Source organism: Bactrocera dorsalis, chromosome 2, assembly GCF_023373825.1.
Source record: "Bactrocera dorsalis isolate Fly_Bdor chromosome 2, ASM2337382v1, whole genome shotgun sequence".
NCBI classification, from domain to species: Eukaryota; Metazoa; Arthropoda; class Insecta; order Diptera; family Tephritidae; genus Bactrocera; species Bactrocera dorsalis.
This window is the reverse complement of record NC_064304.1, coordinates 22,001,319-22,016,100: the sequence shown is the minus strand read 5'-3', so window position 1 is coordinate 22,016,100 and position 14,782 is coordinate 22,001,319. Positions and strand designations below refer to the sequence as shown.

At 32.6% G+C, this 14,782-nt stretch overlaps 3 protein-coding genes and 1 long non-coding RNA gene across 4 annotated transcripts; 3 read left to right on the top strand and 1 right to left on the bottom strand.

The window, feature by feature from the left end:
* The first annotated feature begins 3,377 nt into the window (after nucleotides 1-3,377).
* LOC125776565 (uncharacterized) lies at nucleotides 3,378-6,805 on the top strand. Its single transcript, XM_049449435.1, has 5 exons — nucleotides 3,378-3,395; nucleotides 4,371-4,995; nucleotides 5,945-6,092; nucleotides 6,177-6,390; nucleotides 6,443-6,805. Exons 1-5 carry the CDS (start codon nucleotides 3,378-3,380, stop codon nucleotides 6,662-6,664), a joined length of 1,227 nt encoding a protein of 408 aa, XP_049305392.1. The 3' UTR covers nucleotides 6,665-6,805.
* Nucleotides 6,806-7,494: 689 nt separating this feature from the next.
* LOC109579804 (uncharacterized) lies at nucleotides 7,495-9,911 on the top strand. Its single transcript, XM_049448571.1, has 4 exons — nucleotides 7,495-8,191; nucleotides 8,829-8,976; nucleotides 9,258-9,474; nucleotides 9,538-9,911. Exons 1-4 carry the CDS (start codon nucleotides 7,624-7,626, stop codon nucleotides 9,757-9,759), a joined length of 1,155 nt encoding a protein of 384 aa, XP_049304528.1. The 5' UTR covers nucleotides 7,495-7,623; the 3' UTR covers nucleotides 9,760-9,911.
* Nucleotides 9,096-10,563, bottom strand: LOC125776478 (uncharacterized). Its single transcript, XR_007421744.1, has 4 exons — nucleotides 10,360-10,563; nucleotides 9,953-10,280; nucleotides 9,531-9,854; nucleotides 9,096-9,457 (listed from the first exon to the last, which is right to left on the bottom strand). It is a non-coding gene; the product is annotated as an uncharacterized LOC125776478 (long non-coding RNA).
* A 1,936-nt stretch (nucleotides 10,564-12,499) lies between these two features.
* On the top strand, nucleotides 12,500-14,507 carry LOC105229822 (glutamate--cysteine ligase regulatory subunit). The gene has a single exon (XM_011210284.4). The coding sequence runs from the start codon at nucleotides 12,760-12,762 to the stop codon at nucleotides 13,579-13,581; it is 822 nt and encodes a 273-aa protein (XP_011208586.2). The 5' UTR covers nucleotides 12,500-12,759; the 3' UTR covers nucleotides 13,582-14,507.
* The last annotated feature ends 275 nt before the right edge of the window (nucleotides 14,508-14,782 follow it).

Sequence of the window (14,782 nt, the reverse complement as noted above, 5' to 3'; positions counted from 1 at the left end):
AGTGCGTGGATATTTTTTATTTCTAAACAAACTTCAACTTATTTTTTTGTATTTATTATAATAAAAACATATGTATGTATATAAACAACTATGTGCCATTTTGGTTGATCACTTTTTGCCGTTTTTCCACTGTTTCTATGCCATCAGTGTAAATCGAAATTTCGAAATTTCCAGAACGACAGCAAGCGAAGTATTAATGATAGCGATTTTAATCTCGGACCTTTTTTGTAGCAATTAAATCTTCCTACAAGTTTGTTATAAAGAAGAAGAGGGCGACATAACTTTGAGGGGATTCGAAAGATGTTAAAATTTAGAAGAAAATATATTAGGATTAGAACCCCAAAATAACGACGTAAGTAGGCTGTGCATTGGACAGTCGCGGACGATTTGCTCGATCGGCACTTTACTATCAAAGTAATGCACTTAAATTAAAAAAAAATATTGGTTTCGATGTCAATGTAATGGAAATTTAGAAAATTATTTCAAAAATTAAATATCAGTTTTAGAACGAAATTGCGTTCTATTGTTTGATGAAATCTCATTTGAGTCCGGCATAACTTATAATAGAGTTAGGGATGTTATTGTTGGTTTTCTGGATTATCGTGAAATGAATTTAGGTAGTAAATTTTTTTTTTATGATAAAAGGGTTTAGTTCAAATTGAAAATATGTGTTTCATATTATATAATATATTTCAAAAAATGGACTTCCTACATTCAAACTGGAAGAAATTTTGAATAAGAACGCGATGCACTAAAGTCAAGTGTCTAAATATGAAAGCTTTATTCTGTGATCAAGGGTCCTCAAATACTACACTTTTAAATTCTTTAAGAATTACTGAAGAAATCCCCTTTTATTTGCACGAAGGTTCAAAGATATATTGCTTATGGACTATTGCCATCTTTTTAAGTCCATCGGTAATACATTTATGAAATTTTTACGATATTTTAACTTCTCGTGGCATAGCCAGTTTCAATGTTATAAAAAAACTTTACTCTATCGATCAGAGCAATACGTATTTTAAAGTATGTCCAAAACTTACAGAAGCCCACGTTTATTCCAGCGTTTTTGAAGAAATGTCTGTGAAACGTGCAATCAAAGTACTGAGCAATTCGGTTGCGGCTGGCATAGAAATGGCCCACAGCCAAAGTCTATTCGGCTCCGAAGAACATTTTTTAAAATGTGCACAGCCTACACAGTTATTTGTTAAATTATTAAATTAATGATATCTAAGACGATTCGATTATGTTTCGAAAAATCCGTGAAAATGTCCGGGAAGGTCCAACGCCTCTATGATTATATAAACTATTTTAAATCACCAAAACGTCTGAGCAACGCTCAGGCGAAGTTTATTGGCGGGTTCTGTTCCACAATTAGTGAAATGATTCAGTTGAATCAAGAGTTATTTAGGGATCAAAAGGAATTAAATTATATATTCCATTGGAAAATGAATTAAGATTCATTGGATTTTTTTTTATAGAGTCGGGGCTAGCCAGGATACAAATACCTATCCGTCTGCCAATGAAATATAATAATCTTTTAATTTCGATGAAAATTTTATGGCAAAATTTTGAAGATAAGGGGGCTAAGCCATAATCTCAGCAACTCGACCTGCAGTCTCTTATGTTACCATTGTAGAAACATACAAGTAACAAAAAAATCATATGGTCGTCAACAGCTAAGATCACATGATCGAAATAGTTGATTTTTCGGCACAGAGATTTTAATCAAAGGACTTAAAAATAGTAAAGAGGTTGCAGTATAGGCGCGTTAGCAATGTTCAGACCGAAAATTTAAAAGATTAGATTCCATTTAAGCATTTCATAACCCAACAGTGTTCTCACTGCCGTTAGAAGGATCAAAAAACAACTGTTATTGTCATTCATGAAGTCACATCGCTTAATATTCATCAAAAGAAAAGATTGTTATATAGTATTTTGAAATAAATAGTATCTTGTTTTTTATGATAAAAGGGTGAAGTTCAAATTGAAAATACATATGTGTTTTCATATTACATATATAATATATTTCAAAAAATGGGCTTTCTACATTTAAATTGGAAGAAATTTTGAATAAGAATGCGAGACCCTAAAGTCAATTGTTTAAACTTGAAAGCTTTAGTCTGTGATCAAGGGTCCTCAAATACCACACTTCTAAATTCTTTAAGAATTAGTAAAGAAACCCGCTTCTATTTGCACGAAGGTTCAAAGATATATTGCTTATATGACTATTGCCATCTTTTTAAGTCCATCCGTAATACAGTTATGAAATTTTTACGATATTTTAACTCCTCGTGGCACAGACAGTTTTAATGTTATAAAAAAACTTTACCGATCAGAGCAAAGTATGTCCAAAACTTACAGAAGCCCACGTTTATTCCAGCGTTTTTGAAAAAAATGTCTGTGAAACGTGCAATCCAAGGACTGAGCCATTCGGTTGCGGCTGGCAGAGGCGGCCTACTGCCAAAGTCTATTCGGCTCTGAAGAATATTTTTTTCGAAAAATCCGTTAAAATTTCCGCTGTTAAACAACGACTTCGGGAAGGACCAACGCCTTTATAAATAGATACAGTATTTTATAACACCAAAACGTCTGAGCAACGCTCAGGTGAAGTGTATTGGCGGGTTCTGTTCCACAATTGGTGAAATGATTCAGTTGAACCAAGAGTTATTTAGGGATCAAAAGGAATTAAATTATATATTCTATTGGAAAATGAATCAAGATTGATTGGACATTTTTTGTCGAGTTTGGGTTAGTCAGGTTATCAATACTTATCCGTCTGCCAATGAAATATAATAATCTTTTAATTTTGATGAAAATTTTATGGCAAAATTTTTAGTATATGGGGGCTAGGCCAGATAGACATCTCGAAGTACAGGGAAACGAATACGGAATGGAATCTTTTACTATTCCAGACGAAAAATTTATTGAAGCGGATGACAAAGCTGAAATTAAAATCAAGCAGTATTATAAACTATATATAAGAAAATGAAGGTTTGTGTAAAATCCAATGAAATCCATTTCCTGAATAATACGTATTAGCACCGTTAAATGGCAATTTTTTTTGGCAACTGAATAATAAGTAATTTATTTCAGAAGTCATTTCGTCCATACTCTAATATAAATCGTTTCTGTAATTTGACCGTGCATCGACGCTTAATTGTTTTTAAACAGCCGAAGATGCTCTTTCCCTTTCAATAATATTCGTACAAAATCGCATCGATAAATAGATGAAAAGATGAAAAGAAGCACAATGCAAGCGGTAGTTAGTATAGCAGTGATCTCGCAGGTTGAATATTACTGTGAACTTCTTCTTCTTCTTTTCAACATTACTCTCAGATTTGTCCTGAAGAAATAAATATTATACCGTTATAATCAAGATGGGTGAGACTAATAATGTGAGTGAGGAAAGCAGTGATGATTCTTCAATAGGATTTATCAACAGAAATTCTGGGACTCAAGGGACTTGATGTCACCGTTTGTAAGATTTTATCACAGCTTTTCCATAAAAATTATTGTTGGAAGTTCGGTTTTAAAATAATTTTCGTAATTAACTTAAAGCAGCTTTATACTTTGGGATGATTCAGCAATTTTATAAATAATGTCTTCTTCATCAGCTGTATGCGAGGATTCGTCATTTCGATTTGTTCACAAGTTCTTATAGTAATCGTGTTTAACAGGAGGAATGAATTTTAGCAACTCCATCATGTCTCTCCGTTTTTCCTTTGTAACAGTTCTACCTTTAGAATATAATAAATGCTGATCTATATTTTTCAAACTTTGTGGTCTACCCACTTTTCTTATAGTAATGGCTTGAAATTCTGTATCTTCATTAAAGTCACATTTGAATTGTTTGAGATAAGGTTTGGACCTTTCTAACTTTATCCAGCGTATTTTAAGCCAATTTACTGAAAGCCCTGTGACGGTTACTACGTATATTCTGTTAATGATGGACTGTTCTAAAGGAACTTGATGAGTCATTTGGATTAGATGAAACGACGCTTTCTTTTTACATGTTTTGATTATATGATACCATTATTATTACTTTTTTCAGTTGCCAAATCGATTAAATCCATAAGTTACATAAAAACTGTAACATTACTGACGATTATTTGTAGGCTATTCTTTCTTATTAATTTTATATACCGTTAGATGAAAGCTATATCTGCAATTATGCATTCCACATTATATAATATATTGGAATTCATATTATCTGAGGAATTTTTAAAAGCAATATACATTACATCATCGTGTTTCTCAACTTTTCGTTTTATGGAGTTAATCGATGTGTGCACTGAGCGCCTCATTTGTTATTGTATTCGGAGGCCCTAGTCAGAGAGAAAAAATTTAAATGTTTTGATTCAACCGATAAGAGTTTCGCTCATAAAATTAAATTAATTTTTTGGCTACACTGCCAAAATAACAACGGTTATGAAATTCTTATTGAATTACAAGCAAGTGCACTCACTGATGAAATTAGTTCACCACCATTTAATTTGAGTCAACCAAAAATACTGAAGTTATACGCTTACAAAGGTTTTGAAGCAAATTCGAGTGATGTGCGTTTACCATATTTCATCGAACCACGCTCGTTGCCAATAGATTTGAATAAGGGATTGGAGGAATTTATTTATCGGCAACAATGGGAGTTTTCGAAAATGTTGGAGACTACCCTAAAATATATATTGGACTCAGAAGAAAATGTTCTACAACACTATGGATCAGAAAACCCAGACACTCATAAGTCATTAAAAAAAGGGGACGGCGAATCATATCAACCTCGTCAAAATTCAAAACGTAAATTAGTTCTTAGTAACCGCGGATGTTTAAGCTACATCATGATTATACCATATCGTTTGGTGCCATCGAAATATAACGACAAAACAATTTTTGCAACGCATTATTGTGGAGTTCTTCACATTTCTGACTACAGATATGACGATAACACAACAAAAGCCAACGTATTTCATAATAAATTTCAACAAACTTGTTTCTCAGGTAAGTAAAACTCAATTAAAATGTACTAAAAGCTGTTGACCGTATTTGCCAAGATTGATTTTTAATTTGTAATAAAAATGCCATCTATTTTATGATGAATAAGTTAGCAAATGTTCTTAACATATTTACACACATGCATACGATTAAGAACATAAGAATGACGTGGGAAATCCCCTTTATAAAAGTCATTAGAGGGAAATACACTTTAACAATTCATTCGCTGTCAAAATGTCGCCTTCAAAAATGAACTCTTTTATAGCCGCTACTAACGATACGTTTGTTGCTTCGTTTTGGTGTCGTGATCACGACATAAATAATACTTTTGAAAACTTAATGAAATAAAATTATTTATTTTGAAATACCGAAAAATTTATTTTGAAATTCAATTCATAATTTAATTTAATTTAAAATTTTTATTTTGGAATCCGGAAAATATTCTATAAAAATAATTTTAAATTTTTTTGCCGGAAATACCAGACTGAAAAAAATAAAAAGAAGTAAATAGAACACGGAATTTAAATAAATAAAATGTGTTTGAACCGGCTAGATTAAAAAAAATAAAAAATTTCATTTTAATATGCACGATCTTCAATACTTTAGAGCACTGCTCGGCCAAAACTTTCACATTTTAACGATTTATATTTTATAAATTTTTGATTTTGGTTTTGGGCTTTAAAAATTTTACTATTAAACTAAAATATAAAAATTTAATATTTAATCGCAAACATCTTGAATTATAAATTGAATTTTTATTAGATTAAAATAATTACATCTTTCATTACAAAAACGGAATTAATCCAATGACTATTGGAACCCTGAAGTCCATCCACTTTTTAAAGCAGTGGTGGCAGTTAAAAGAAGTTTATACATGTACATTAAACTATAAACAATAGAATAGTAATTGTAGTAAAATATAATATATTTTTGTTCATTCAATAATTACTTCAAGATGATCCTGATCTGGATCCCAATACCGATGTACCCGTAAATGAGGATGAATTTATTCGTGGAGTCTTCCAGACCACCCTCAAAGAATTCGATCTAATTTACTCTGGAGAACTCTCGGGAATAGTCTCAAATCATAAGATTGACGATATGTAAGATTGTATTCGAAGAGACCGTATTATTCCTTAAACCTTTTTTCTATATATTTACACATATTTTATATAAATCATTTATAGGCAAAATATGGAAAATATTAACGAATTGCAGTTTATCAGTACAAGACTGCTTTGGAACTCAGACCGCTCGAATTTTTGGAAGAATCCAAAATGTGTGAACTGGTGGGCTACATTATATTTGGCAAAAACTTCAGATTTATGTGTAGGATTTAAGGATAAAGATGGGGTCATACGTACCCCTCTACAGAGGAAGCCAGTGAAAGATCTACCAAAAGTGAGTTATATTGTTTAATTTGAAAATTTTGATTTTAATTAAATATTTTTAGGATCAAAGTTGGAAACCCCAAATTTGCTCTAGATTCTTGCTGACCATGCTAGAATTGATTGAAAAAACCATGTCTTCCGTTAATTGTCCATACACTGTTTATGAATTTGTATATGACTCATTCGCAAAGTGTATTAAATTGAAAAAGCACATTGGTAAAACGGAATATTCTTTCTTAAGCGAAGAGTACATAGAACGTTGCAGAAAACAAACATCTATGTAATGTTAAGCAACCAAAAGTGCCTGTACATGTTATGTTATGTTAATAGTGACATCAAATGTTAACTAAATTTTAGAAAAATGTACTTGTATTATATTTGCACTGCATAAATTTGAATAAAAGTTGCAAAATAACGGTAAACAATGTTCTGATTATCACGTTGTCTTTATTGGCAACATGTAAAATTGGGTGTGGTAACACTGAAAAACGGCTAACATTCTTTTTTTACATCTCACTGACTAGGGAAGTCGTGGGAAACCATAGAAACGGTGGAAACATTCATTATGTTAACTATTTAACGGATCTTTACAAAAAATTTTGCTAAAAAACTGCTAAAATACCATTATAGATACAAGTATATGCTGACATAACATATAAAAATTGAGTTTTTAATTTTGATTTTGGGATAAGAATAAGATTTTTATAGTGGGCTTAAAAATAAAATAATAATAATTCTAATAGTAGGATTAAAAATTAGAATTCTGCTTTTAATTTTTAATCAACGATATTTGGGTTAAACCCTTAATTTTTTAAGATAAAGTATAAATGAAGGGATAGCACTTTATGAAATTTAAAAAATAACTTTTAATTAATATTTTCGGGATTGCAAAATGGCAATTTCAAATGTTAATTTATTTATTATTTTAATGCTTGATTTGCAACCCTATCAGTGCGAGTAAATACGCTGCGCACCATAAATGAATTTATATTTACGGCGAATTGCTGATTGTGAAAAAATTTATAGCAAATTCGATATTTAATATGGAATTTAAATGGGGACTCCCCTTCATGTAGTACATTAACTTTGAAATACATGCATACATGTATACATCTCACACCCATTCACTTATTCATCAGTCATTGTTATTGAATAGTAGCCTGTTAAATTGTGCGTTTTGGTGCCTCTTATCACTTGTCACTTTTGCTTTTAATTTATTTCGTTTTCTGCTGTTTTATAATTTATGTTAGACAGAAAAACAATGCCTTCCAATAATTCAAGGGATGGCTTTAAAGTGCTAATGAAATTACGGCCAAATGAAATAACCGATGAAAAGCAGCCAGCATTTTATCTGCAACGCCCAAAAATCCTCACTATTTACTCTTGCCGACACGACAGCATTAGCAACGACGTGCATCTTCCATATTTTAAAAAGCCAACATCATATCCATTGGATTTAAATGAAGGATTCGATCAATTCATTTTCAGGCAAAATAAAAAATCTAGGCTTCGTAAAGTAGAAAAATTCATTATGGAGAACGAAGAAAACCACTTGCAGCCGGATGCACATACACCGTCCGGATCTGGGCAGACGCAAAACAATTCTAAACGCAAAGTGATTTTATGTCAACGCGGAGTATTGACAGACATTATGCAAACACCTTATCATCTAAATGCATCCACTTCTAATAATAAGACGTTTTGTGTTACGAAGTATTGTGGTGTATTTCACATGCAAGAACAAGAAACAATAACTAATTTTACACAAAAAGATACATATCATCAGAAATTTATGCAATTATGCTTTTCTGGTGAGTATCCTGATAACTTGCTCATATGATTTCATACGAGTAAAATTAGTTGACATCATTTGGCAACAGAATATGCACTTATAGTCACTACATACATATGCACATATACTTTAGTTATAAGTCGCCTGAATATAGTGAAACGCTGAAGAAGCTTTAGACGTGTCAGAACACAGCATTCCGTACGATTACAGGATGCGTCCTGATGTCTCATGTCAAACATCTACTTAGTTAAGCCTACATGCTTCCAATTAAGAAATACAATAAACTCCTTACCAAGCATATTCTGTCATTCTGAAAATGATCCTTGCGCAACTTCTGGGGTTTTTTTTTAGCAGGTTTAACTCGTACTTATTAAGAATTGACACCGACATACCAATGTGTAAAGAGTCCCTCCAAGACTGGAACAACCTCTTTCCGTAGCCATTGAATCCCACATCTGTAACCTCTCTATGGTCCGACCCACTAGAAACACCACTGAGCTTGTCTTGGCTTTAGATGTCTTCGAAAATAATCAACTTGAACCTTACCACCGAAGCGGGGATTAGACAATCATTACAAAAACGACATATGCATACACATAAAAATGCATAAAAAAAATTGCATTGATAAATTAAGCTTTTATTTTTATCATATTTAGATGATCCCAATCGGGAACCTGAAACGGATAAACCGATTGATGACAATAACCTAATTTTTTGTATCATTAAAACATCAGTGAAAGAGTTCGATCTAATATACTCCGCAGAGATCGCAGGTATTGTGTCTGATCGGAAGATCGAAAACACGTAAGTACCATTTCAATATTCTTTTAAATTTAAACTGATGGAAATTTGTATTTGTACTTCGGCTACACAATCAAACAAATTTTTTTTTTTATCAATTTTTACTTATGATTTTGGTATAAATACATATATAAAATCAAATAAAATGCTTTATCACCGAAAATCAACTTTTTGACAATTTTTTATTTAATAATAAAGATGAAAAGCACATGTACTTTCTACTAAGAAAATAGAACTTTTATAATCCTACATTTGTCGTTAATGCTGTATTCAAATCTTTTTAGTCATAATATGGAAGAAATGAATAAACTTCGATTCATATTGACGAAGCAATTGAATACAAATGGAATTATGAGAGATTATTTAAATCATCGAAAGTGTTTGCGCTGGTGGCTGCAGGCGTATTTGGCTAAGACAAGCGACGTTTGCGTAGGCCTTAGGGATCAAAACGGTATTGTGCGCACTCCAGTACAAATCAAGCGAGCTGAAGATATAGCAAAAGTAAAAAATATAAAATGCAATATTCTCACTTTTCAAATTATTTATTTATTGCTTACATTTTAGAATCGCAAGTGGAAACCGCATGTCTGTATACGTTTTCTATACTCCGTACTAAAGTTGGTGGAAAAAACAATGACGCAAGTAGATTGTCCACATACAGTCTACGAGTTTATGTATGACTCCATCACAAGATGTATTAAATTCAAAGTCCATGCTGGCAAAACAGATCTCTCTTTCCTGTCAGATGATTATATAAGGAAATGTAAACAGTCTGCTTCTCACTAAAACGTTTTTCATAGAATGTCCATATTATTCATGCATATACTTAGTACGCATTACACGTATGTCATTATAATGGACCGTCCATTTATCCTTAGTATCTGTACATAGAAATTGTTATGCATTAAAGGTTTTATTCAGAACGTTTTGTTCAATAACTTGTTGCCATTTTAAAGGTAGTTTCATATCACTTTCATACCTCTCATAAAGCTCTTGTTGCTTCTAGCGAGTCATTATCGAAGTGGCCATAGCTCCCGTTATTTACCAATACTGGAAATCTCTACGTGATTACTTCATTTAGACGGTCAAATTGTTGACAGTACAAGTCCGAATTAAGAGTTTGACCGTAAGGGAGTAGTTCATAGTATATGATCCCCTACCAATTCCAACAAAAACGGAGCAAAATCTTACTGTCCATTAATGCTCACTTCGCCATCGTTTGTGCAGGTTCACCGGAATTCGACCTAGACCGGTTTTACTTCAAGTTGTGGCAAGTAATCCAATTTTCTACACCAATAATCATCCTCCTAAGAAATGTAGCGAATTTGGTCCAGGGGAAATTCGGTCTATGAGATTTATTTACGATAACTAATGTGTTACCAATACCTTGAATTTCTGTTTACATCCAGCATTATTTAAATAATTCCAAACATGATTTTGTACAATGTTGAGCTCAGGGATAAAGTTTAATTCCTGGACAATTGAAATAGTACTTACATGACGATCGGACACAACGATTTCTACAACTTTATCGATATTTTTGATTTGACCATTGAGAGCGGGGTGCACCCTAGCAACAAAATTACCAGAACGGAATCGACAGGGATGTCATCATCACCATTAATTGAAGTGCGAATTTACTTTATTTGTATACTATTTATCTAGTGAAGACTTTGTAGTTTCCGTACAAAAAAATCTGTCTGTTTCTGTTCAATATATTTGGTTGAATTGTTGAAAATATCGATTTTTTTTTATGAAATGCTATCTATATTTATGACAGTACCAATTTCCGAAAATAAAAGTTTTAATACATCCAAGAATGATACAGCACTTACAGCTGTGTTCAAAATAATAGGAGTGCCCCTGAGAAAAATATTTAACCCCAAAAAATTATCATGTTAAAACATGAACGTCAATCACTTTTTAAGAAATATTTATAACGGTATTCCGCGAGTAAAACACAAAGCATAAGCTTCAGCTGTTAACATTATTTCCAATGTTATGAGTTCAAATCTGTGTCGGTCACTGAATTGCGCTGTTCACAAAAATAGGAGTGTGACCTACCAAGTGGTATAAAACATTTTTATTTAAACAAAATCTGTAAAAAACTAAAAAGTAAGTAAAAAGAAATAAAAACGATGCGATTTTTAAAGGATAAGTCATTTATTTTCATTAGTGGGTAGAGGAAAACATCCTAGGGACAAAAAGCGTGAAATCATTAAAAATTTTAGCAAAAAACGGGAAATCTTATAAAGAAATTAAAGAAATACTCGGGTGCTCTGATCAAATGATATCAAATTCCCTGTCCTACAAAAATAAAGCCGAAACACGTGGACGAAAACGAAAAACTATTAAAGAAATCGATCGACGCATACTCCAGTCGTCTAAAAAAGATCCCAAAGCGTCGCCTAGAGAAATAAAAAAACGTCTAGATCTTGATGTTAGTGATGTAGCAGTTCGTAGACGTTTATTGGATATCGCGAAAAATTCCATAGTTGACAAAGCAACATAATTAGAGCACGGCACCAATTCGCCAAAGAACATGGCATCTGGCAACCGGAGAAATTAAGAAATATTTTGTGGACAGAGGAAGTAAGTTAGTTTTATTTGGTGGCACAGGGTCTAGGCAGTATATCCGTCGTCCACCAAATACGGAATATAAACCGCAATACACTCTTAAGACCGTCAAACATGGTGGTGCATAGTGGGAAAGTTTCTCGTACAACGACGTGGCACCAATCCGTCTGATAAAAGAAACCATGGAGCAGTACGTGTATGTGGATATATTGAAAAAAGTTATGCTGCCGTAGGCGGAATGGAATATACCATTAAAGTGGTTGTTTCAGCAAGATAACGACCCGAAACATACAAGTAAATCTGCAAAGGAATGGCTTCTGGTCAATAAAGTTGAGGTTATGTCGTGGCCTGATCAGTCGCCTGACCTTAATTCCAAAAGAAAACTTATTGGCAGATATTAAAAAAGTTGTTGCTGACCGTAGACCATCAAATCCAAGGGAATTATGGAGCACAGTCCACGAGGGATGGCAGAAAATCCCGATAAAAAGGGGTCGTGATCTGATCGATCCCATGTTCCGCGAATCTGTTGCTGTAATAAAAAAATTGCGCTTACTCTAATAAATATTAACTAAACTAACTTATATACTAGTCATAATTTCCAATTTTTTGATTTTTTTTTAGTTTTATTGCGTTTTGTGATGCACTCCTATTATTTTGAACACCGAATTTTTGAGGTTTTTATTTAAATAATTTATTTTTTTTTCATTTACTGTGTATTACTAAAAATTTAAAAGTGCATAATATAACTGCATAAAATGAACAATTCGTGGATAAAAGATAAATTAATAAAATTCTTGTTTTCATTGAAAAACATAACTGTGTATTCTGTATTGTGATGCACTCCTATTATTTTGAACACAACTGTATGCATTTTTCGCTACTGGGATGTTATACGAAAACGGCAAAGCAGAATTGCTAACTGTCAGATGTGTAGGAAGCACATTTATTTGTTGCTGTCATTTGCTTTACGATTGTCAATTGAAGTGATTGGTGTGCTCTTGTTAATTGTTGTTATACTTGTTCGCATATCAGAGAAACGATAGAACTGTATATAAAAACCATAAACGCGTGAGACAAATTTTAGACGATTTAGTGTAGCATACTTGGAACATCAAAGGCAGCGTTGGACACCAGTACACGTTTTATATACATACATACACACTCCGAGCCGATTAGTTTTTTTTTGTATATTACGCACCTATTGGTACAATGATTCCGGCAATAACATCGAATGACAAATTTCACAATGTTATTATTAGTACAGGAAATATTCTTAACTTAAATAACCAATTAGGTGGAAAGTCAACTGAAGAAATTCTGGATGGTTTAAGTTTGACTTTACAGTGCCAAGCAGCGGCCTCGCAAGTGGAATTGATTGAAGCAGATGGTTGTGTGCTCCGAGCCACAGAAGAGCTCAAGCAGAAGTTAACTGAAAACGACCGATCAGATATTAGTATTGGTGCTAAAATATTTTTAAACAAAAATTCTAGTGCATATATAAAGCAGGCGATAAGAACATTGTTGCAAGTACTTAAAGTAGAGCACGTGGACAACGTGGTGTTAGCGTATCACCCGACAACTGGAGATAATTCATCAAACACCAACAGTAAAGAAGATGTTCAAACTAATGAGAAATCAGATCAATTGAAAGAGCTTTGGTCGTCGTTGGAAGAATTTGCTCAGCAAAAGAAAATAACACAATTGGGCATTGCAGATTTGGATATTGAACAACTGCGCCAATTATACGCCACAGTCAAGGTTCATCCAACCATAGCGCAAATTAATTTGGAATCGTGCTGTGTAGTGCCACCAGCATTACAAGAATATTGTACAAAACATGATATACAACTGTTGACACATAGTGATCCAGAAGTTTTGCTATCTGATGAACAATTCATTGTGCCCGGCTACCAAGTGGATTGGACTTTACGTTATCAAGTACATGTTCGATGTCGCGGTGTAATAACTGCCAAAGGCTACATACTTGGAGCCAGCAAATGCGACCAAATAGAAAAGCAAGTTGCAGTTTGAACGCCATTTTAGTTCAGAAGCTATCAACGCGGGTGGAGGGCAATTGCGGGTGATTTGTGTGTGTGTTTGTGCTACTATAGAGTGAGACTGGTTCAGCGATCTTGACTAAATTAGTGGGTCCAAAACTTTATTTTGGTGAATCCAAATATACTATTATGTAGTAAAGGGATTTGATGGCCTTACTGGATGCAGCATGCTAAGCTTTTCTATCACTGCAAAAAAAAAAACAGATTATCACACATCCTACATGCATATGAATTTATATAGACGAAGTAGTTTGCGCCCCATAAAAATATACTTACATATATGTTATGTACGATTATTTACATTTTATATTATTTTTATTGCTGCTATATATAATTAAAGCAATATTGAGGCGTTGCAAATATACATATAATAAACATTTACAGGTCTGAAAGACCAATTCGAAAAGTAAAAGTTTACGAGTGTATATAAGTTACAAAATAAGAAATCAGAAATACAAACTGAAAATATGTAATAAAATGTTTAAGGAATTATTGTTTTACATTAAATATTGAAACAAAACTGCTGACATTTTTCTAAATTAAAATAAAAAAAATACTTTTACCAAATTTGTGCATTAATTTTTGAATAATACATTAAATAATAGACAATTATTAAAATATGTTTTCGTAATTTTTAAACATAAAACTATACATGCATATATACGTATTTATACTAATAAAACTGAAATAAACTTGTATATTTTAGGAATGCATTGTAAACTTAAAATAAAGCCATGTAATTGGTATAATATGAAACACAAAACAGCTGCAAGCTATGGGTTTATACATACATATGTACGTAGAATTTTATTGTATTAATGTTGTAATGTAATTGCACGATACGCTGCAATTTCACAGTAAATATTTTTTTTAGTTAAAAATAAATTATATGAAAAACAACGAACAGTTTATCACAACTATTATTTGCCTCTTATCTACTTTCGCCTAATATCGGAGCAGTACAATCGGTATTGCATGGCTTAGTGCTGTGGATTTTTTAAAGTGAACCGATCGCAGTTGAAATAATGACTTATTTGTGGAATGGGACGCTTGCTATTTTAGCAAATGTTCACAACATCATACAATTTAAATAATTGCAATATTTATACCCTGCACAAGATAAGTAAAAGCGGTCTCTTGATTGTTGAATATTAGGAAGCGCTGATACCGGCCAA

Excerpts from the sequence above, each read along its gene's own strand:
- LOC125776565 (XM_049449435.1), top strand. Across the intron at positions 4,996-5,944 it reads TCAACAAACTTGTTTCTCAG|ATGATCCTGATCTGGATCCC; the intron begins GTAAGTAAAACT and ends AATTACTTCAAG. Across the intron at positions 6,093-6,176 it reads AATCATAAGATTGACGATAT|GCAAAATATGGAAAATATTA; the intron begins GTAAGATTGTAT and ends AATCATTTATAG.
- LOC109579804 (XM_049448571.1), top strand. The coding sequence starts at position 7,624 with ATGTTAGACAGAAAAACAATGCCTTCCAATAATTCAAGGGATGGCTTT. Across the intron at positions 8,192-8,828 it reads TATGCAATTATGCTTTTCTG|ATGATCCCAATCGGGAACCT; the intron begins GTGAGTATCCTG and ends TATCATATTTAG. Across the intron at positions 9,475-9,537 it reads GAGCTGAAGATATAGCAAAA|AATCGCAAGTGGAAACCGCA; the intron begins GTAAAAAATATA and ends CTTACATTTTAG.
- LOC105229822 (XM_011210284.4), top strand. The coding sequence starts at position 12,760 with ATGATTCCGGCAATAACATCGAATGACAAATTTCACAATGTTATTATT.